At 43.3% G+C, this 23,984-nt stretch overlaps 2 protein-coding genes and 1 pseudogene across 2 annotated transcripts; all 3 read left to right on the forward strand.

Moving 5' to 3' along the window:
- LOC109715224 (L-type lectin-domain containing receptor kinase IV.1-like) lies at positions 531–7,993 on the forward strand. The gene is made up of 4 exons (XM_020240131.1): positions 531–2,449; positions 2,611–2,965; positions 5,895–7,261; positions 7,448–7,993. Exons 1-4 carry the CDS (start codon positions 782–784, stop codon positions 7,832–7,834), a joined length of 3,777 nt encoding a protein of 1,258 aa, XP_020095720.1. The 5' UTR covers positions 531–781; the 3' UTR covers positions 7,835–7,993.
- LOC109715373 lies at positions 9,622–19,097 on the forward strand. Its single transcript, XM_020240351.1, has 5 exons — positions 9,622–11,414; positions 11,691–12,069; positions 12,751–12,859; positions 15,715–17,503; positions 17,679–19,097. Exons 1-5 carry the CDS (start codon positions 9,744–9,746, stop codon positions 18,063–18,065), a joined length of 4,335 nt encoding a protein of 1,444 aa, XP_020095940.1. The 5' UTR covers positions 9,622–9,743; the 3' UTR covers positions 18,066–19,097.
- On the forward strand, positions 20,739–23,288 carry LOC109715201 (annotated as a pseudogene).

Below are 23,984 nucleotides of genomic sequence, written 5' to 3' on the forward strand. Positions count from 1 at the left end.
TCTTTACTGTTGCATGACAAAGAAGTTTTACAAAAATTTATTTATTGTAGACTTTTGCGGACGCAGATTTCTGTGGTCTCCCCAAACAATCAAATTAATTTGTGAGATTTTTAGCATTCAAGGCGCGCGAGTCACCCAAAGACATTTCGTATTTAACTCAAAGAAGAGTCTGAGATTCAAGACTCTTTGTATTTATTTTCTTTTTTTACTTTCAAAGAACCTGATTAACAAGCAATTACTCTAGACAAGGTAGTTGAAAGTGATAAAGATAATAGCTAATTAAAAGGTTGATGCGTGGACTCGCATAGTCCAATGGAGCTCCTTTACAAACACGGTTAGAAGAATTTTTCTCAATTTCCTTGTCATTTCAATTCAGCAAGTTGTCACTGTCCTCGTGACTCAAGGGTCAAATGAATTAATTAGGGCAAAAAATTCAAAGATAAATGCTGCTTGTGCAATGTACAATCCCAACAGAATGTATATATTTTGCATCTTACAAATAGTTTATACAAATAAATGTTGTACTTAGATATTTTTAATAAATAATTCTTTATAAGAAGGAGCTCCTAACTTTCTTTGTAGCAAATTTTCAATTTTTTTTTTCTTTTATCAAATATTTTATGAAAAACTATTAGTGTTAAAAATAAAAACAGAAGCCACCTGATTTGAATGTTGCAAAGAGGCCATAGTTCCATTACTCCTGCTATAAATACGTTAGCTTCTACTCAGACATTGTTTCTCTACAACTACCGCGACAAGGTTTTGCATAGCTATTTTATCCATGCTACAAAAGTTTCCATTCTTCCTCTTCATTCTTCTTCTTCTTCTTCATTTGCTTCTCGGAAGGCTTGTAGTTTCTTCTCCTAACGAAGAAGAATTCACCTTCAATGGATTCTCCGGAGCCAACCTCATCCTCGACGGCTCCGCGATGATATGCTCCAGTGACCTCTTAATCCTAACAAACAACACAAAGGACCAAAAAGGCCACGCCTTTCATCCTTCCCCTCTCAACTTTCGCAGCAACCTCTCCGACGATAGTGTCCCCTCCTTCTCCACCACATTCGCCTTCGCTATCGTCTCTGAGTACGCCGATGTCGGCGGCCACGGGCTGGCCTTTGTAATCGCCCCCTCGGCAAACTTTTCCAATGCCGTAGCGGCGCAGTACTTGGGTTTATTCAGCGCTAGCAACAACGGCAACACCACCAACCATATCGTCGCCGTCGAGCTCGACACGATACTTAACTCCGAGTTCCAAGACATCGACAACAACCACGTCGGGATCGACATCAACGGGCTGCAGTCTGACGCAGCCCACACCGCCGGGTACTACGCGGATGATACCGGAGAATTCAGGAGCTCGACCCTCATCAGTGGCAAAGCCATGCAAGTGTGGGTCGACTACGATGGTGTAGAGTCGAAGTTGAACGTCACGCTCTCTCCTGTGAATGCAACTGGAAAGCCGACGACGAAGCCTACAAAACCGTTGATATCGTTCCCGGTCAACCTCTCCACCGTGCTGCTTGATTGGCCCGTGCACGTGGGCTTCTCAGCATCGACGGGCTCCGTGCTGACGTCACACTACGTCATCGGATGGAGCTTCGCCATGCAAGTAGGTCAGGCCCCGCCCCTCGACTACTCGAAGCTGCCCGCGATCCCCCGCACGAATCTGAAAGGCCACAGGTCGAGGGCTCCGGGTCTCTGGTTGGCTGTGGCTTGTTTAGTTTTTGTGCTGCTGGTGACCGTTGCTGCGTTCGCGGTGGTGAGGTGGAGGAGCAAGTACGCCGAGCTACGCGAGGATTGGGAGGTGGAGTTCGGACCCCACCGGTTCTCATACAGAGACCTCTTCCAAGCCACCAACGGGTTCGGCGAGAGGGAGCTGCTGGGAGTAGGCGGCTTCGGGAGGGTCTACAGAGGAACGTTGCCGAATTCTGGAACGGAGGTGGCCGTGAAGAGGGTCTCCCACGAGTCACAGCAGGGTATGCGGGAGTTCGTGGCGGAGATTGTCAGCATCGGCCGCCTCCGCCACCGCAACATTGTGCAGCTGCTCGGCTATTGCCGCCGCAAGGGGGAGCTTCTCTTGGTCTACGACTTCGTCCCCAACGGTAGCCTCGACAAGTACCTGCACTATGGACGGGCTCATAAGCCTGCTCTCGGGTGGTCGCAAAGGTTCCGGATCATGAAAGGGGTTGCGGCGGGGCTCCTCTATCTTCACGAAGAGTGGGAGCAAGTCGTTGTGCACAGAGACATCAAGGCAAGCAATGTGTTGCTGGACGGCGAGACAAACGCCAAGCTGGGAGATTTCGGTCTCGCAAGGCTGTACGATCACGGGATCGATCCGCAGACGACCCATGTGGTGGGGACGATAGGTTATCTCGCACCGGAGCTCGCCAGGACGGGCAGGGCAACCACCGCCACCGACGTGTTCGCTTTTGGAGTTTTCCTCTTAGAGGTCGTGCGAACAATTTTCTTTATGATCGACTTATAGTAACTTTCGTATATATATTCAACACTCATGGCGTACTTGAGCTTTAATCGCATGTCAAACTACCAGTGTCCTCTATTAACCTGATCGAACATAGTGTGTACACTTTGATACTTTACATCCAACAGGTTGCTTGCGGGCGGAGGCCGTTGGAGCAACCGACCGCGGGCTCGCAAGGGGAGCAATTCCTCTTGGTGGATTGGGTGGTCAAGAACTGGCGGAAGGGTTCAATTCTCCATACGGTGGATGCCGGATTAGGAGGAGAGTATGCGAGAGAGGAGGCGGAGATGGTGCTAAAGCTAGGGCTGCTGTGCTCCCACCCGCACCCTGCGGCGCGGCCGAGCATGCGGTTGGTGGTGCAATACTTGGAGGGTTGTGCACCGCTGCCGGAGCTGTTCCTGGCTTACCTCTACACCAATGTTTCATTACCTCACGACGACTGCTTTGATGATTATGTTATCTCATATCCATCTTCCATGACAAGTACATCTACTCTTTTCGGAGGAAGATGAATATTAGCCATGTATGTAAGAACAAACGATAATAATAATAGTAATAATATAACTAATTTGTAACTGACTGTCGCTAGAGCAAGTGGCAAAAGACTTGATACAAGTTAACATCATTAGCGATTTTACTTCTCATATGCATGGCACAAGTAAGTTTTTTTCAAATTCTTTCTCCAATTATAATAGGCAACCTAGCTTTTTTTAATGAATATTCTATTTAGTAAATTTTTAAATTTCTCTTTATTTTTTTCTTTTTTTTAATTTTAGTATGTAATATTAATAATTATTATAACTTATATTCACTTTATAGGGGGAGATTTATAGTTTGTTCACATACTATTTAATAAAGTTTATAAATATATATATATATATGGGTATCCGTACCCGATTTAGACCCGACCGGTATCCGATTTTAAAGGGATAGTAGACGAATAGTTACTACCCATACTTGCTCAAATAGGCCTAACGGGTATATTAGCAACTTAAGTATCCAGATTCAGACCCGACCCGAAGTTAAACGGGTAGGGTATATATATATTTTTTCTAACTTTTTTTTTTAAGGTACGGATACAATATATTAACTATCCATATCCGACTCGGTCCACGGACACCTTCATGTGAAAGTGGGCCTTCTGTTGGGCTATGATGCATCTCTGGTTGCTTTTGTGGCTTATCCGAGTGGATCCGTAATCGCGACCGCCCGATCCGCTAGCTAGGGGCTTTAAATACACCCAAAGGGGGCCCTGTTACTGCAGAACCTGTCGGATGCTTTTGTCCGACCCTGGCAATCCTACATCGCCACTCCTCCATCTTTTTCTTCCGAAGAATCGGTCTCTCCACGCATGACAAAGAATTTAAAGAAAAAAAATTATTTATTGTAGAATTTTGTGTTACGTGACGAAGAAATTTTAGAAAAAATTATTTATCGTAGACTTTTGCGGACACAGGCTTTTCGGTCTCCCCAGTAATCAAATTTATAAGGTATATATGGTATTCAACACATCTTGTTTTTACCTCAAGAAGTCCGAGATTCACGACTTTTTGTGTTTTCTTTCGCTTTTTTTTTAAAAAAAATTTAAAATTTCAGGAATAAATTTATTTATTTTATTTAAAAATAAATTTAACTGAAAATATGAATTAATTAGTACTCGAACATATGACCTTGAGTATCGGCTATCAAATTATTTATCATTTGCTCTAGAAACAGTCGGTAAGTAACATAGATGTTAACTTTGGAGCAATCGTATTCCAATGGAGTTCCTTCACGAACAAGCCAAAAGAATTTCTTCAATTTGTTGTTGCCAATTTCGTTGCCATTTCGGTTCGGTCAACAAGCTGTCACTGTGTTCATACCTATGCACTTGAATTAAATGGAAATTCTTTTTTAATTTTGTGACTTTTTCTGTGGTGGTTAGTAATGTGAATTTAAATTAATAACAGAAGATAAATTATGTTAAAAGTCCAACATGATTCGAATTTGTAATTTTCTTTTTTAACTTCACGCTAAATTATAGAAAATTATTATTATTTTTAAAAATTTAAATTATTAAAAAAAAGTATTTTTAATAAATTATATTCCACACTCACTCTTAAGTTTGAACTCAAAATCTTTTAATAAGCACGTAAATTAAAAGAAAGGAAATTAATAAGATTAGAGTTCTAGAGAGACTAGAATTTATAACCGTTTGCTTTAATACTATAAAAGAAAAGTAAGGAAAGTTAAGTCTTAGAAATTATTTGAATTTTTTTTTTTTGTATTTTGTGGTAGAGAGTATTATTCATTTTATTGAATAATTAAATTATACAAAATATTACAAATTGCATTATATGCATAAACAAATTGAAATTATAAAATACAATCATAATTTTTTTTTTAAGTGGATTGAAATGAATCTTGATTGTGCAAATATTTCACAAATAATCCTTCACAATATTTTCTTCTTGGAGTTTACTGGACTTTTTAATTAGTCTCTTGATGTAAAATTCAAAGATAAATATGTCACTTGTGCATCCGAAACGAGGTGTATATTTTACGTCCTAGTTATACAATAAGCGGGTTGCTTTCATTAATTAGTCATTTAATATGACTAGTATTTTAGTTATATTTATTGAATAGATGAGATGTAAGATATACATATTTTCTGTAGATGTATAAATAATATTTCTCAAATGGTAGGAAATTGATTATAAAAGGATCACACTTTAGGTGAGTGAATAATATTTCTCAGATGCTAGGAAATAGTTTGTAGAAGGATCACATATTGTAAAAGGGACAAATGCTTGAAATTATTTTATAAAAATGAATGCCATATTTAAATATATTTAATAATTAACTTTTTACAAGAAACACAAAATTGGGGAGGAATCCTAACTTTTCCTTGTAGCAAAATTTTTAAGTTCTTTATCTCATCAAATATTTTATATATAAAAAAATCATTGTTAAAAATAAAAGAAAAAAAAACAGAAGCTACCTGATAAGTCAACATTGATTGTCAATATTGTGAAAAGGCCATAGATGATCTATAACTTTGCTATAAACACATTAACTTATTCTCAGACCATACTTCTCTGAGACTACTGAGAAAGTTTTGCATAGCTATTTTATATATCCATGCTACTGAAGTTGCCGTTCTTCCTCTTCCTCCTTCTTCGTTTCCGTCTCGGTAAGCTTGTGGTTTCTTCCACTACCGAAGAACAATTCACCTTCAATGGATTCTCCGGAGCCAACCTCACCCTCGACGGCCTCGCGACGGTATCCTCCGACGGCCTTTTAATCCTAACAAACAACACAAAACAACAAAAAGGCCACGCCTTCCACCCTTCCCCTCTCCGTTTCCCCCGCAACCCGTCCGACGGTAGCATCCCCTCCTTCTCTACCACCTTCGCCTTCGCCATCGTATCAGAGTATGCCGAACTCGGCGGTCACGGGCTCGCCTTTGTAATCACCCCCTCGACGAACTTCTCCGAAGCCCTGCCGGCCGAGTACTTGGGCTTATTCAACATGAGCAGCAACGGCGAGGCAACCAACCATGTCGTTGCCATCGAGCTCGACACGATACGCAGCCCTGATTTCCAAGACATCGACAACAACCACGTTGGGATCGACATCAACGGGCTGCGGTCCTACACGGCCCACACCGCCGGATACTATGCGGACGATACTGGAGAATTCAGGAACTTGACCCTCATCAGTGGCAAAGCCATGCAAGTATGGGTCGACTACGACGGCGTATATTCGAAGCTGAACGTTACGCTCTCCCCTATAAACGCAACTGGAAAGCCGACGACGAAGCCTACAAAACCGTTGATATCGTTCCCGGTCAACCTCTCCTCTGTGCTGCTTGATCGGCCCCTGCACGTGGGCTTCTCTGCATCGACGGGCTCCTTGCTGACGTCACACTACGTCATCGGATGGAGCTTCGCCATGAGCGTAGGTCAGGCACCGCCCCTTGACTACTCGAAGCTGCCGGCGATCCCTCGCGTGAATCTCAAACGCCACGGGTCGAGGGCTGTGGGCTTGTGGCTGGCTGTGGCTTCTTTATTATTCGTGCTGCTGGCGACCGGTGCTGCGTTCGCCGCGGCACGGTGGCGGAGCAAGTACGCGGAGCTCTGCGAGGATTGGGAGGTGGAGTTCGGGCCTCACCGGTTCTCGTACAGAGACCTCTTCCGAGCCACCAACGGGTTCAGCGAGAGGGAGCTGCTGGGAGTAGGCGGGTTCGGGAGGGTCTACAGAGGAACGTTGCCGAATTCTGGAGCGGAGGTGGCCGTGAAGAGGGTCTCCCACGAGTCGCGGCAGGGCATGCGGGAGTTCGTGGCAGAGATCGCCAGCATCGGCCGTCTCCGCCACCGCAACATCGTGCAGCTGCTCGGCTACTGCCGCCGCAAGGGGGAGCTTCTCCTGATCTACGACTTCGTCCCCAACGGCAGCCTCGACAAGTACCTGCACGATTGCAGGGCTGAAAAGCCGGCTCTTGCTTGGTCGCAGAGGTTCCGAATCTTGAAGGGGGTTGCTACGGGGCTCCTCTATCTTCACGACGAGTGGGAGCAAGTCGTTGTGCACAGAGACATCAAGGCGAGCAATGTGCTGCTGGACGGCGAGATGAACGCCAAGCTGGGGGATTTCGGTCTCGCAAGGCTGTACGATCGCGGCACCGATCTGCAGACGACCCACGTGGTGGGGACGATGGGTTATCTCGCTCCAGAGCTCGCAAGGACGGGGAGGGCAACCACAGCCACCGACGTGTTCGCTTTCGGAGTTTTTCTCTTAGAGGTCGTGCGAAAACTATTTTCTGTCCTCCTCCTTTATGATCGACTAAAAAGCTAGCTAAGAATAACGTTCATATTTACATTCAACAGTCATTGCGTACTTGAACTTTAATCGCACGTCAAACGTCCAGTTTCCTCTATTAATCTGATCAAATATAGTGGGTACACTTTGATACTTTATATCCAACAGGTTGCTTGCGGGCGGAGGCCGTTGGAGCAATCGACCGTCGGCCCGCAGGGGGAGCAACTCCTCTTGGTGGATTGGGTGGTCGAGAACTGGCGGGAGGGTTCGATTCTCGATACGATGGATGCCGGATTGCGAGGAGAGTACGCGAGGGAGGAGGCGGAGATGGCGCTGAAGCTGGGGCTGATGTGCTCTCACCCGCACCCTGCGGTGCGGCCGAGCATGCGGCTGGTGGTGCAGTACTTGGAGGGCCGGGTGCCGCTGCCGGAGCTGTCGGCGGCTTATCTCTGCTTCAGCAATCTATCATTACCACACAAGGAAGGTTTCGATTATTATGTTGTCTCATATCCATCTTCCGTGCCGAGTGCATCTACTCTCTCCGGAGGAAGATGAATGAATATTAGCCATGTATGGATCGGATAGAGAGAGCTTCATACGAAGAAATTAAGATGTATTTGGACTGTATGCATGAAGAAAAAAGTTTCTGCCAAATAGATATAGTGACCATTAATCAAATTGTAAGGTCTTCTTTGAATGGATCATAAAAATATAGCACAGTAAAATTTTTGATGTGGCTTAAAACATTTATAAGGAAGTGTTAATTTAGATACTTCAAAAGAAATATATCTAAAAAATAAAATATAGTTTATCATTAGCCAAAAAATAAAGTTAAAGTAAATATACTAAAACTAGTTGAAGAATATCGGATCGACAAAAATGTTCGGAGCACCGGCCTGCAATTTCTCATCAAGGATCAATTAATCACGGAGAGCTTTTAGAGATTGCAAAGAGGTGCTCATTTTGATATATTAATATGTACTTTTAATTTTTTCTATTGATTTCATATAGGTTTTTGTCGCTTGGAATGCTCCGAATTTGTTGATACTAAATCATGTTTTCTCTTATTTGATCTCTCTGATTTGATATATTGCTTTTAATGTTTTGTTGATTTCTTTTATTTAATTGATGATTTTGGCAAATTGAGCATTTTGAGTTAATAATCTCAAACTCGGTAATCGTTTTTTTTTTCGCCCTCCTCGAGACCTGTGAGGTTTTACCCACGTAGTCTAATTTATCTTTTCAATGAATCAAACGAATAGTGTGTTATCTTTTTCTAAAAAAAATTTCTTCGGATTAATGTCGACGCTTTAAATGCTTGGATTTTGTTTAGTTGTTGGCACAAACCACTTTTGCCAGTAGTTATAAGAATAAAGAAATAGTCTTACTAATTTTGTAGGTTTTGAAATTTTAAGATCACTCTCTCCTGCATGTAAAGCTCTCTTCCCCAAACAACCATTAATGGCATTCAAAGCATCTTACCTTAAGATGTATATATATTTTGCACAATTAATATTATATTTAACTCTCTCTCTATATATAGAAAGAGCGGTTAAATTTAAAATCTCAGATATTAACCACCAACGGTACATAGCACCATTGACTAAGAGCTTAATAACAAGAAGCTTTTCCGGGAGGGATCAACACTTAACTTTTCATCTATTTCTACCATTGTTAAACTCTGTATATTTAACATGTTAAGCTGATTTTAAACCTATTGCAGATAGATTATTCTTGAAATAATAATAGATTTTTAAGGTGGGATTTTTCTCTCCTCGTGTTTTTTGCTCTACATTAATTAACCTGCTAAAACTATTAGTGCCGTGCCAACTAAGAATACGATTAATAATTAATCATCCACATATATTATATATATATAACGTTTTTTTCTTCGGATGGCTTAAGCTTTTGGACTGTTTGGAGTCTTTTTCCTCAAAACTCTGTTGTGTTTTATTTGTAGAACGTACATAGAAGTCAATTACTTTGAAAATGTGTACTTTGAAAGTAACAAGGATATTAATTAATGTAGGGAGGAGCAATCATAAAGGGTTGAGTGTGTGTATACGTGCAAGGCAAAACAATTCTTTTACAACGCCCTTATTTTACGGCAATTTGTTCTACTCAACTTTGTTGTCATCTCAGCTTCGTCAACATATTGTCACTGTCCTAATGACGAAGAGTCAACTTAATTAATTATTTGGGGCATAAAATCCGTATATTATATTTAAACATTTTCAATAGATAATAATTTTTTTAAGAAACACTAAATTGGATGAATTAATCCCAACTTTCTATGGGACAAACATTTCATTTTTTTTAATTTTATAAAATTGTTATCGTATCGTACGTTGTGCAAAAGGGACTTAGGTATGTATATAACTGTGATATAAATAAATACATTGATAACCGCTACTCGTGTATTGCTTCTTTGAGACTACCTCAACGTTTGCATAATTGTTTGTCGATGCTTCTGAAATTTGCATCCTTCCACTTCCATCTTCTTCTCCTTCTCCTTCTTAAGCTTGTGGCTTCTTCTCCTACGACTGAAGAACACTTCACATTCAATGGATTCTCTGGAGCCAACCTCACCCTCGACGGCATCGCGACGGTATCCTCCGACGGCCTCTTAATCTTGACAAACACCTCAGTGCAACACAAAAGCCACGCCTTCCATCCTTCCCCTCTCTGCTTCCGCCGCAACCTCTCCGATGGTAGCATCCCCTCCTTCTCCAGCACCTTCGCCTTCGCCATCGTCCCGACCGGGAACGGCGACGTTGGCGGCCACGGGATCGCCTTTGTAATAACCCCCTCGATGAACTTCTCCAAAGCCTTAGCCGGCCAGTACCTTGGCTTATTCAACATGAGCAACAACGGCGACGCCGCCAACCATGTCGTCGCCGTCGAGGTCGACACAATTCTCAACCTTGAGTTCCAAGACATCAACGACAACCACGTCGGGATCGACATCAACGGGCTGCGGTCCGAAGAATCTCGTGCTGCCGGGTACTATGCGGATGATACCGGAGAATTCAAGAGCTTGACCCTTATCAGTGGCAACGCCATGCAAGTGTGGGTCGACTACGACGGCGCAGATGCGAAGTTGAACGTTACGCTCTCCACTATAAACGCAATTGGAACGCCGACGACGAAACCTACCAAACCGTTGATATCGTCCGCGGTCAACCTCTCCACCGTGCTGTCAGACTTGCCCGTGCACGTGGGCTTCTCCACGGCGACGCACCCCATGCTGACGTCACAATACGTCCTCGGATGGAGCTTCGCCATGAACGTAGGTCAGGCTCAGGCCCCGCCCCTCGACTACTCGAAGCTGCCCGCGATCCCCCGCACGAATCTCAAAGGCCATAGATCGAGGGCTCTGGGTCTCTGGTTGGCCGCGGCTTCTTTAGTTTTAGTGCTGCTGGTGATGTTTGTGGCGTTCGCGGCGGCGCGGTGGCGGAGCAAGTACGCGGAGCTTCGCGAGGATTGGGAGATGGAGTTCGGGCCCCACCGGTTCTCGTACCGAGACCTCTTCCGAGCCACCAACGGCTTTAGGGAGAGGGAGCTGCTAGGAGCCGGCGGCTTCGGCAAGGTCTACAGAGGAACGTTGCCGACTTCACGGGCGGAGGTGGCGGTGAAGAGGGTATCCCACGAGTCGCGGCAGGGGATGAGGGAGTTCGTGGCGGAGATCGCCAGCATCGGCCGCCTCCGCCACCGCAACATCGTGCAGCTGCTCGGCTACTGCCGCCGCAGAGGGGAGCTTCTCTTGGTCTACGACTTCGTCCCCAACGGTAGCCTTGACAAATACCTGCACTACGGCCGGGCTCATAAGCCTGCTCTCGGGTGGTCGCAAAGGTTCCGAATCTTGAAGGGGGTTGCGAAGGGGCTCCTCTATCTTCACGAAGAGTGGGAGCAAGTCGTTGTGCACAGAGACATCAAGGCGAGCAATGTGCTGCTGGACGGCGACATGAACGCCAAGCTTGGGGATTTCGGTCTCGCGAGGCTGTACGATCACGGCACCGATCCGCAGACCACCCATGTGGTGGGGACGACAGGTTATCTCGCGCCTGAGCTTGTAAGGAGTGGGAAGGCGACCACCGCCACCGACGTGTTCGCTTTTGGAGTTTTCATCTTAGAGGTCGTCTGAAACAATATTCTCTTCTGCTTTACGATTTGCTAAAAGTTTTTTGAGCTGCTAGCTAGGTAGAATTAAAATAATATTCGTATATTCAACACTCATCACCTCTGAATTCAATTTCAATTTTTTTTTTTTTTATTTTCACGAGTAATTAAGATTTTGAAAAGACTCAAAATTTCGATAGCATGTCAAACAACTATTTTTCTCTGTCAATCTTAAACTGTTAGTTAGGGATCGAATATAGTGTCGCATGTTTTAATATTTTATATCCAACAGGTTGCTTGCGGGCGGAGGCCGTTGGAGCAATCGACCGTCGGCCAGCAGGGGGAGCAATTCCTATTGGTGGATTGGGTGGTCGAGAACTGGCAGACGGGCTCGATTCTCGATACGGTGGATGCCGGATTTGGAAGAGAGTACGCGAAGGAGGAGGCGGAGATGGCGCTGAAGCTGGGGCTGATGTGCTCGCACCCGCACCCGTCGGCGCGGCCAAGCATGCGGCTGGTCGTGCAGTACTTGGAGGGCCACGAGCCCCTCCCGGAGCTGTTTCCGGCTTATCTCTGCTACACCAAATTTTCGTTGCCTCACAGTGTAGGTTTTGATTACTATGTTTCCTCCTATCCATCTTCCGTGCTAAGTGCATCTACTCTGTCCGGAGGTAGATGAATGAATATCAGCCATGTATATAAGAACAAATAATAATAATAATAATACGAAGAAGAAAAAAAATCATGTCGTATAAAAAAAATATTAATTTTATATCTTTTTATAATAAATTAATTTTTAGATTTTACTTATAAATTTAAATTTTTAATAAATTAACCAAAATTTTTTTTATTGCTCTTTCTCTCTCGTACTTTTTCTCTTCCTCCGCCGCCACCACCGAATAGACGTTCTGCTGCTAGGAGTATAAAACATGCCGTCCGAACTGGCACGATTATGGGCCTGACCTAGGCACGACACGGTACTGTAGAATCCATATAAGCTGAGCCCGGCCCGGCATTATAAGTCGTGCTGGGCCAACCCAACGGGGGCCATTGACCTGGCTATTGGTAGCGATGATGACAAAGGGTGCTGCAACATTTGAGCATGACAAGAAGGGAGAGCGCTTTGGGAGGGGGGACGACGTTTATGGCAGAGTGTAAAGGAGGGGGCGCAATCCTGCAATAGCACGATAGAATGCATAGTGTGGAAGGGAAACAAAAAAGAAAAAAATAAATTATTTAAGACTAAGTCATAAAACCAGTTAAGAACCAGATGGAACCCGTTAGAAGGGCTGGGCCGCAAGAAAATGAGCCTAGGAGCATGGCTAGATTCTTGTCTCCTTTTTGTCGGCCAGTTGGTCCGATTTGCTGGCCCAACACATTTACATCCCTAATGCCTCCTAGAGATGATGGGCTCTTGGGAGATGGTCGTGCACATGATATAACGCCGTATAAAGATGAGATGTACTTAATCCATCCACAAGTATTTTGAATGGGTTTCAATCGGTGTATGTCTTGAGGAATTCTACACTGTCACACTTGCACTACGTCATCAATAACAAGTCAATCACATTTCTTCTTTTCAAACAAAAGTACAATAAAAAATATTTTTTAACAATCATGATGGAACATATATTTATAAAAAGAGATATTTAATTAGTTTGTTACGTTACGTCACCAATATACCCGTTGCATTTTAGAATGTTTCGTACATCTTGTACACCGTGGGAATTTTGAAGTGAATGTGGGCCTTGAGTTGGGCTCTGATGCATATCAGTTTGCGTTTGTGGCTTTTCGGAGTGGACCCGTAACCCCGACCATCCGATCCGCTAGCTTCAAGCTTTAAACGCTTGCAAAGGGGCCCTGGTACCCCAGATCCTGTTTGATGCTTCTGTCGGATCCGGGCTTTGGCAACCCCAGATCACCACTCCTCCCTGATCTTCTTCCTCCGAAGAATCGGTCTCATGAATCTAACCACTCTCGACGTGTCCTTACAGAAGAAACCTTTTAATTCGCCTTGAAAGAAGGCTAAGTCTTTACTTATATTCTCTTTATTGCTAAATATACTTTCTTTTTTGAGAAAAATGTAGCACGCTACCTGCTTCATTCATTAGGCAAATTAATTTGGCTACAAAGGGTGAGACAGCTAGGGCCTCAAAGAGTGACAAAAGTAAAGAAAGATGAACTCTAAAAATATCTGAAAAGAGCTAAAAAGAGCACAAAGTCAAACAAATAAACGGTCTCACCCACGTCTACAAAAATCGGTCCACTTCTTTGCCAGTACACTAATACAATGTGCCATAGAGGTAGCGTTCAAGGTAAGGTTTCGAAAAATAACGTTATTTCTCTCGCGCCACAACGTCCACCACAGGGCCACCACTAGTATCTGAGGCTTCAGAGTGTCAGACGCTGGCTTTATTGCTAAATATACTAGTATACTATTCTATTTAATCATTACTTTCTGAAGAGTAAAACTCTTCGGATTGTACTGGCTGTCCCTAAAGCAAGTGGCAAAGGGCTTAGTGGTTGATATTCAAGCCAGCAACAACTTGTTGACCAAAGTGAAATGACAATGAAATTGAGAACAACAAATTGCGGTAAATGAGGGTGTAGAAGAAATTCTTTTGCCTTGTTCGTAAGGGAACTCCATTGGATCATACGTGTACACATATCATCCCTTAAGAAAACGATTGCACCTAAGTTAATATCTTTGTTACTTTCAAGTACCCTGTCAAGAGTTAGTGGTTGTTAAATATGTTCTTAAAAAAAAAAAAACATAAAGTCTTGAATCTCGGACTATTCGAGTTAAAAACGAAATACCTTAGGGTTAGATGCCTTGAATACCATATACTTTAAAATTTTGATTATTGGGGACACCAAAAAAGCAGATAGGTAGCACGCTATCCAAGTGAATTATTTAGGGCATAAAATTCAAAGATAAATACCGACCGACCCTAGAGTAAGTGGCAAAAAATTTGGTGGTTGGTATTCAAGACCCAAATTCGAATCCTACTTGATTCATATATCTAGCTAAGTTTATTTCTAAATGAAATAAATGAAACGGATAGTGTGCTATCTATCTCTCAAAAAAAAAAAATTCAAAGATAAATGGTACTTGTAGATTCCAAACAAAGTATATATATATATTTTACATTCTATTTATCTAATGAGCAAGGTCCTCGTAACTTGATGCGACTAGTCGACAACTTGATTCATTGAAGTGTAAGATACATACCTACTTCTAGATGTATGAGTAGGATTGCTCAAATTCAAAGGGTCAAATGCATTCACACCCCTCTAAACTTTAAAAATATCATAGATGTCTTTATAAATGTGATTATATCACAAATACCACTATAAATACTTACTGTCTTTTAAATATACCTTTACCCTTACTTTCCATCTCATTATAGAATGCTAAAATATTTAGATTATCGTAAATGTGGTCAAAATATCCATTTTGCCTTTAACTTCTAAAATTTTTTTACAAAAATATTTTAGTATGATAATATTTATTTTAAAATATTAAAATAAAGAGTAAAATATATCATTTTATTACGGTATGGTTTGTAAAATAAGATACTTTACATTATTTATTTTGAAATTCGAGATGCCAAAGTGCAAAATTTCGTTCTAGTTCAAATAACTTAGTTCACATCATGCATATATATTTAGGTTATATTTTGAATAAACTATTTAATCTTATTTTAATGAGTCAATTGATACATTATACAATTTTTTGCTTACTTTTTTTTTCAAATATTTTGATTTTTTAATCTTTTTAGCTTCACTTGTCAGAGTTATATATATATTTTTAATTGGCAAAAAATTATCTGCAAAAGTAGATTATTTATAAATTTAAAAGGGTATTTATAAAGTTATAAATAATTTTATAGCCAATTAAATATTTTAAGTTCATAATGGTAGAATTTTATTTGTCATTTATTCAAAATTCACCATAAGTTAGTGTAAGGGTTATTTTTGAAAGTTTCTCTTTTTTTGAAGGTTATTTGAGACATTTTAACTTTTATAGGGGCATTTATGATATTGGATTTATTTGAAAGGGTAGTGAGGAAATTTTTCCAAATTCAAAAGGTAAGAATGTAAGATCCCACATTGTAAAAGGAGAAATGCTAGCTAGGAAATAATTTATAAAAATGAATGCTATATTTAAATATTTTTAATAAATAACATTTTGTAAGAAACACTAAATTGGAGAGGAATCCTAACTTTTATTTGTAGCAAAACTTTCAAATTTTTTTAAATCCTAATTATCGAACATTTTATGTAAAAAATACTATTGTTCAAAATAAAAGCAGAAGCAAACTGACAAGTCAATGTTGCAAAAGGCCATATATAGAACTATTACTCTGCTACAAATACATTAACTGCTCTTCAGAAATTGCTTATCTGAGACTACTGACAAGGTTTTGCATAACCATTTTATCCATGCTACTGAAGGTTTCATTCTTCTTCTTCCTTCTTCATTTCCTTCTCGGAAAGCTTGTAGTTTCTTCTCCCACTGAAGAAGAATTCACCTTCAATGGATTCTCCGGAGCCAACCTCACCCTCGATGGCTTGGCGACGGTATCCTCCAACGGCCTCTTAATCCTAACAAACAACACAAAACGACAAAAAGGCCACGCCTTCCATCCTTCCCCTCTCAACTTCCGCGGCAACCTCTCCGACGATAGCGATGTCCCCTCCTTCTCCACCACATTCGCCTTTGCCATCGTCTCTGAGTATGCCGACGTCGGCGGCCACGGGCTGGCCTTTGTAATTGCCCCCTCGAAAAACTTTTCCAACGCCGCAGTGGCCGAGTACTTGGGCTTATTCAACAAGAGCAGCAACGGCAAGGCCACCAACCATGTCGTTGCCATCGAGCTCGACACGATACTCAGCCCCGAGTTCCAGGACATCGACAACAACCACGTCGGGATCGACATCAACGGGCTGCGATCCTACACGGCCCACACTGCTGGTTACTACACGGACGATACCGGAGAGTTCAGGAACTTGACCCTCATCAGTGGCAACGCCATGCAAGTGTGGGTCGACTACGACGGCGTAGATGTGAAGCTGAACGTTACGCTCTCACCTGTGAATGCAACTGGAAAGCCAACGACGAAGCCGACTGAACCGTTGATATCGTTCGCGGTCAACCTCTCCACGCTGCTGCTTGATCGGCCCATGTTCGTGGGCTTCTCAGCATCAACGGGCTCGGTGCTGACGTCACACTACGTCATCGGATGGAGCTTGGCCATGCACGCAGGTCAGGCCCCGCCGCTTGACTACTCGAAGCTGCCCGCGATCCCCCGCACGAATCTGAAAGGCCACAGCTCGAGGGTTCTGGGCCTCTGGTTGGCTGTGGCTTCCTTAGTTTTCGTGCTGCTGGCGACCGTTGTTGCCATCGCGGTGGTGAGGTGGCGGAGCAAGTACGCAGAGCTGCGCGAGGATTGGGAGGTGGAGTTCGGGCCCCACAGGTTCTCGTACAGAGACCTCTTCCGAGCCACCAACGGGTTCGGCGAGAGGGAGCTACTGGGAGTCGGGGGCTTCGGGAGGGTCTACAGAGGAACGTTGCCGAATTCTGGAGCGGAGGTGGCCGTGAAGAGGGTCTCCCACGAGTCGCGGCAGGGGATGCGGGAGTTCGTGGCGGAGATTGTCAGCATCGGCCGCCTCCGCCACCGCAACATCGTGCAGCTGCTCGGCTACTGCCGCCGCAAGGGGGAGCTTCTCCTGGTCTACGACTTTGTCCCCAACGGTAGCCTCGACAAGTACCTGCACGATTGCAGGGCTCAAAAGCCGGCTCTTGCTTGGTCGCAGAGGTTCCGAATCTTGAAGGGCGTTGCTACGGGGCTTCTTTATCTTCACGACGAGTGGGAGCAAGTCGTTGTGCACAGAGACATCAAGGCAAGCAATGTGCTGCTGGACGGCGAGATGAACGCCAAGCTGGGGGATTTCGGTCTCGCTAGGCTGTACGATCACGGCGCCGATCTGCAGACGACCCACGTGGTGGGGACGATGGGTTATCTCGCGCCGGAGCTCCCAAGGACGGGGAGGGCAACCACAGCGACCGACGTGTTTGCTTTCGGAGTTTTCCTCTTAGAGGTCGTGCGAAACAATTTTCTCTAGCTCCTCTTCCTTTTTGATCAACTTACAGTAACGTTCGTATATATATTCAACACTCCTCACATGCTTGAACTTTAATCGCACGTCAAATTACCAGTGTCCTCTATTAATTTGATCGAATACTGTGTACGCTTTGATAATTTACGTCCAACAGGTTGCTTGCGGGCGGAGGCCGTTGGAGCAATCGACCGCGGGCTCGCAAGGGGAGCAATTCCTCTTGGTGGATTGGGTGGTCGAGAACTGGCGGAAGGGTTCAATTCTCAATACGGTGGATGCCCGATTAGGAGGAGAGTACGCGAGGGAGGAGGCGGAGATGGTGCTGAAGCTGGGGCTGATGTGCTCGCACCCGCGCCCTGCGGCACGGCCGAGCATGCGGCTGGTGGTGCAGTACTTGGAGGGTCGTGCACCGCTGCCGGAGCTGTCGCCGGCTTGCCTCTGCTTCACCGATCTATCATTACCTCACGACGACTGCTTTGATGATTATGTTATCTCATATCCGTCTTCGGTGCCAACTGCATCTACTCTCTCCGGAGGAAGATGAATATTAGCCGTGTATGTAAGAATAAATAATAATAATAATAATAATAATAATAAATTTAATTTGTATAAAAAAATTAATAGTTTTGTATTTTTTATAAGTAAATTATTTTTATAGATTTTACGGATATGAATTTATTGATCTGAATTATTAATAAACTGATCAAATTATTTTTATTCTTCCTTCTCTCTTTTGTTGTTCTCGTCTCCTTCCTGCTTCCTCTCCCCCACCACGTAGACCTCGCGCTTCTAGGAATGTAAAACGTGGTCGTCGGGCTTTGGCACGATTACGAGCCGTGTCTACATAGGTCACGGTTCTGTAGAACTCGTACTGGGAGAGCCCGGCCCGATATCTTGGGTCGTGCTGGGCCAACCAATGGGGTCCGTCGACTCGGTACGACACGGTCTGTGTTAAATCTTGGCCGTGCCAGGCCGACAATTTGTTCCGAGGACTGGCCCCGGGGGATCTTGGGGAGTTAGGGAGCCATTCGTCCCCGCAAATCCCAAACTGGGCCTTTGCCGGCTCCCCAACTCCCTAGGCAGACTTTTCTGAAAAAAAGATATTTTTTAAATTATAAATTTTTTATAAAATTTTAAAATTATTTTAAAATTTTATTATTTTATAAATATTTTTATAAATTTTATTTTTTTTGTTAACATATTAGTTGAAAAAAATTATTTTAATTTTGTTATTTTTAAAAGAAAATTATATATTTTATTGGATCACGGCATGTGCCATCCAGCCATCCAGGTCGAAGCAATGATTGGATCAACACCCCCAAAATCTGAAACAAGGTGGTTGGCAAGTGACCATCGTGAGGCAATATATAAAGGTACCTGTTTCTCCACAGGAGAGGAGGAGAGGAGATGGGCTTCGCGCAAAATCCCTTATCAGCGCAGATGATGCCTACTCTAACTACAAGCCGCTGAGTTGGAAATGTAAATGTGGGAACTTGATCTTTAATCCGTGATCTTTCAATGTATCACACATAAGTGGAATTGTGAATAGTTAGTTGAGAATTTGTAAGCGAGATTCTCTACTCTTTAACTACTCTCTTTCTCCCTCTGCTTCTTAGGGTAAAATATTCATCAGCTCATTAAGTAACATAGTTGATTCTAAAAGTTTAAATTGGTAGATAAAAATCATCTTCCGTATTGCATAAAAATCATACAATATCCAACATAAAAATTGTTGTTTTTTTTTTTAGAGATAGATAGCACGCTACCCGCTTCGTTTATTTCATTTAGAAATAAACTTAGCTAAAAATGTGAATCAACTAGGATTCGAACTTGGATCTTGGGTACCAACTATCAAACCCTTTGCCACTTGCTCTAGCGACGGTCGGTAATATAAAAATTGTTGTTCTTAAGACATTTTCCTGATACTCATGAAGTCCTTCTAGTATGTATGCCACGTACTTAACACAATTATGTATGAATTAGACAAAACCGATTTGAAAGATTTGGATTAAGATAGATGCGAACTAGATAAAACCTGTTAAGAACCAGATGGAACCTGTTAAAAGGGCCGAGCCACAAAAAAAGTGGGAATCATTATACCGAAGACCATGGCTCGATTCTTGCCGCATTTTTATGGGCCTGTTGGTCCGATTTGCTGGCCCAACACATTTACATCCCTAGTGGCTACTAGAGATGATGGTCCTTTGACAGATGGTCATGCACATGATATAAAACCATATACAGGTGAGATGTACTCGATCGACCTTTTTTTTCTCCTGAGAAAAAGTAAACGAGTTATCATTCTCGTTTATTGTTTAAAATAAATTCAAGAAAAAATATAAATTAATTAGACTAAGTTTGGAAGTCGATGAAGCTGGAGATTGTTTATAAAAAAATTATTTATTTATTGTAGATTTGACTCGAGTAGTCTAGTGGGAGATTCAAAAATTTTGCTTTTCTTTATAGAACGTGTGCGCGAATAGATTACTCTTTTTTTCTTTTTTTTTTTTGAGAAATAGGTAGCACGCTATTCGTTTCGTTTATTTCATTTAAAAATAAACTTAGCTGAAAATGTAAATCAACTAGGATTCGAACTTGCAATCTCGGATATCAACCACCAAATTTTTTGCCACTTGCTCTAGAAATAATCAGTTGCGAATAGATTACTTAGTTTAAAAAGATACCTTGGAGTAACAAAGATTGTAACGAAGAGAGCAATCACACTCTAATAAAGGGTTGATGTGTGTGTATGTGAATTCCGAATAGTTCCTTCACAAAGAGGCAAAGGAATACCTTATTAATGCCCTCATTTTGAGGCAATTAATTTGTTGTACTCAATTTTGTGCTCATTTCAGTTTGGTCACCGATTTGTCACTGTCCTCATGACTCCTACTTCTTTACCTGGGGCATAAGATTCAAAAGGTAAGGATCCCATGTGGTAAAAAGAGAAGGGAAATAATTCTAGCTAGGATATAGCTTATGAAAACATATACATGTATTATTTAAATATTTTTAATAAATAATTTTTTTTAGTAAACATCAAATTGGAAGAATCCTAGCTTTTCTTTACAGCAAAAGTTTATAAATTTTTATTTCCTGAAAAAATTTCATTCGAAATTATTATTGCTAAAAAATAGAGATAGAAACAGAAGTCACAGGGCAAGTCGTTGTTGGATTTAAAAGGACTACTTATAGATGTTTAATTGTACTATAAATACACTAACTAGCTTCTAATAATTCATTGCTTCTTTAAGATTACTACAAGGTTTGTGTGACTGTCCAGCTAGCCATCCATGCTACTAAAGTTTCCATCCTTCCTCTTCCTTCTTCTTCTCCTTGTCCTTAAGCTTGCAGCTTCTTCTCCTACCAAAGAAGAATTCTTCACCTTCAATGGATTCTCCGAAGCCAACCTCACCCTCGATGGCGTGGCGACGGTATCCTCCAACGGCCTCTTAATCCTTACAAACAACACGAAACGACAAAAAGGCCACGCCTTCCATCCTTCCCCCCTAAACTTCCGCGGCAACCTTTCCGACGATAGCGTCTCCTCCTTCTCCACAACATTCGCCTTCGCCATTGTCTCTGAGTACGCCGACGTCGGTGGCCACGGGCTGGCCTTTGTAATCGCCCCCTCGGCAAACTTTTCCAACGCCGCAGCACTCGAGTACTTGGGCTTATTCAACGCGAGCAACAACGGCAACGCCACCAACCACATCGTCGCCGTCGAGCTCGACACGGTACTTAACTCCGAGTTCCAAGACATCGACAACAACCACGTTGGGATCGACATCAACGGGCTGCGGTCCTACACGGCACACACCGCTGGGTACTATGCGGATGATACCGGAGATTTCAGGAACTTGACCCTCATCAGTGGCAAAGCCATGCAAGTGTGGGTCGACTACGACGGCGCAGATTCGAAGCTAAACGTTACGCTTTCCCCGATAAACGCAATTGGAACGCTGACGACAAAGCCAACTAAGCCGTTGATATCAATCACGGTCAACCTCTCCACCGTGCTGTTTGACCGGCCCGTGCACCTGGGTTTCTCCTCGTCGATGGGCTATGTGCTGACGTCACACTACGTCATCGGATGGAGCTTCGCCATGAACGTAGGTCAGGCACCGACCCTCGACTACTCGAAGCTGCCCACGATCCCCCTCACGAATCTGAAAGGCCACAGGTCGAGTGCTGCTGGTGACCGTTGCTGCGTTTGCGGTGGTGAGGTGGAGGAGCAAGTATGCGGAGCTACGCGAGGATTGGGAGGTGGAGTTCGGGCCCCACCGCTTCTCGTACAGAGACCTCTTCCGAGCCACCAACGGGTTCGGCGAGAGGGAGCTGCTTGGAGTCGGCGGCTTCGGGAGGGTCTACAGAGGAACGTTGCCGAATTCTGGAGTGGAGGTGGCGGTGAAGAGGGTCTCCCACGAGTCGCGGCAGGGGATGCGGGAGTTCGTGGCGGAGATTGTCAGCATGGGCCGCCTCCGCCACCGCAACATCGTGCAGCTGCTCGGCTACTGCCGCCGCAAGGGGGAGCTTCTCCTGGTCTACGACTTTGTCCCCAATGGTAGCCTCGACAAGTACCTGCACTACGGACGGGCTCATAAGCCGCCTCTCGGGTGGTCCCAGAGGTTCCAGATCGTGAAAGGGGTCGCGGCGGGGCTCCTCTATCTTCACGAAGAGTGGGAGCAAGTGGTGGTGCACAGAGATGTCAAGGCGAGCAATGTTTTGCTGGACGGCGAGATGAATGCCAGGCTGGGAGATTTCGGTCTCGCGAGGCTGTACGATCACGGGATCGATCCGCAGACGACCCACGTGGTGGGGACGATGGGTTATCTCGCGCCGGAGCTCGCCAGGACGGGAAGGGCAACCACGGCTACCGACGTCTTTGCCTTCGGAGCATTCGTCTTAGAGGTCGTGCGAAACAATTTTCTCTTCTCCTCCTTTACGAAGCTAGCTTACACTGCTGGCTAGCTAGAATTAAAATATAAAATAACGTTCATGTGTTCGACACTGATCATCTCTGAATTCTTGATTCTTTTTTTTTTTATTTTTTAAATGAAATTTTGGAAAGACTTTCAAACAAACTATTTTCCTCTGTCGATAGGGATTGAATAACATAGTGGGTACCATTTGATATTTTGTATGCAACAGGTTGTTTGCGGACGGAGGCCGGTGGGGCAGCCGACGGTCGCCCAGCAAGGGGAGCAATTCATGTTGGTGGATTGGGTGGTCGAGAACTGGCAGAAGGGCTCGATTCTCGATACGGTGGATGCCGGATTGGGAAGAGAGTATGCAACGGAGGAGGCGGAGATGGTGCTGAAGCTGGGGCTGATATGCTCGCACCCGCACCCGTCAGCGCGGCCGAGCATGCGGCTGGTGGTGCAGTACTTGGAGGGCCACGCGCCGCTGCCGGAGCTGTCGCCGGCTTATCTATGCTTCACCAATCTATCATTACCTCACAAGGAAGGTTTTGACGATTATGTTGTCTCATATCCATCTTCCGTGCCGAGTGCATCTACTCTCTCCGGAGGAAGATGAATGAATATTAGCCATGTATGGATCGGATAAAGAGAGGTTCGTAGGAAAAAAGATATCTTTGGACTGTATGAAAGTAGAGAATTAGCCGTGAAAAAGTAAAATAATTTCTGCCAAATGGCATACCAAATAGATATATTGCTTTTATTATTATTATTTTTTTGTTGATATCTTTTATTTAATTAATGATTGTGGCAAATTGAGCATTTTGAGTTAATCTCTTTCGATTAAACCCGACTCTCTAAATGCTTGGATTTTGCTTAGTTCTTGGTGCAAACCACTTTTGCCCTTAGTATCTTGAGGATTTTATTTTGAATACTTATGCCTTTTTAAATGCTTATCTCTACTTAATTCATACCTTTGTATGTTTAAAGTTGTACTTTGGATAGTTTATTTTTTGCTTACTCCATTTTGCTCGATTTTTCATCTGGCTTCTTACTGTTCTTTAATCCAATTTTGTCTGAGATTTCATGTTAGGAGAGTGCTAATATGAATCCAAACATAATATACAACGATTTTTCGATATATCTGTTTTAGCGTTTAATGCAGTAATATTAATATTAATTGTTCTCTTATAATTAATTTCGTGTTTGGATTGAAAACAGAAGAAAGGAGACAGAACAAGCGAGAGAGCTTTGATTGGATCAACACCCCAAAAATGTGAAACAAGGTGCTTGGCATGTGGCCATTGTGAGGCAATAGAGGTGCGTGTCCCTCCGCAGGAGAGGAGGAGAGGAGATGGGCTTCGCACAAAAGCACTTCTCAGCGCAGATGATGCCTACTCAAACTAAGCCACTGAGTTGGAAATGTATGTGTGGGAACTTGATCTTTAGTCCGTGATTTTTCAATGTATCACACATAAGTGGAATTGTGAATAGATATATAGTTGAGAATTTTGTGAGTGAGATTCTCTTCCCTTTAGTTTCTC

Source organism: Ananas comosus, linkage group 9 (genome assembly GCF_001540865.1).
Source record: "Ananas comosus cultivar F153 linkage group 9, ASM154086v1, whole genome shotgun sequence".
NCBI lineage: Eukaryota > Viridiplantae > Streptophyta > Magnoliopsida > Poales > Bromeliaceae > Ananas > Ananas comosus.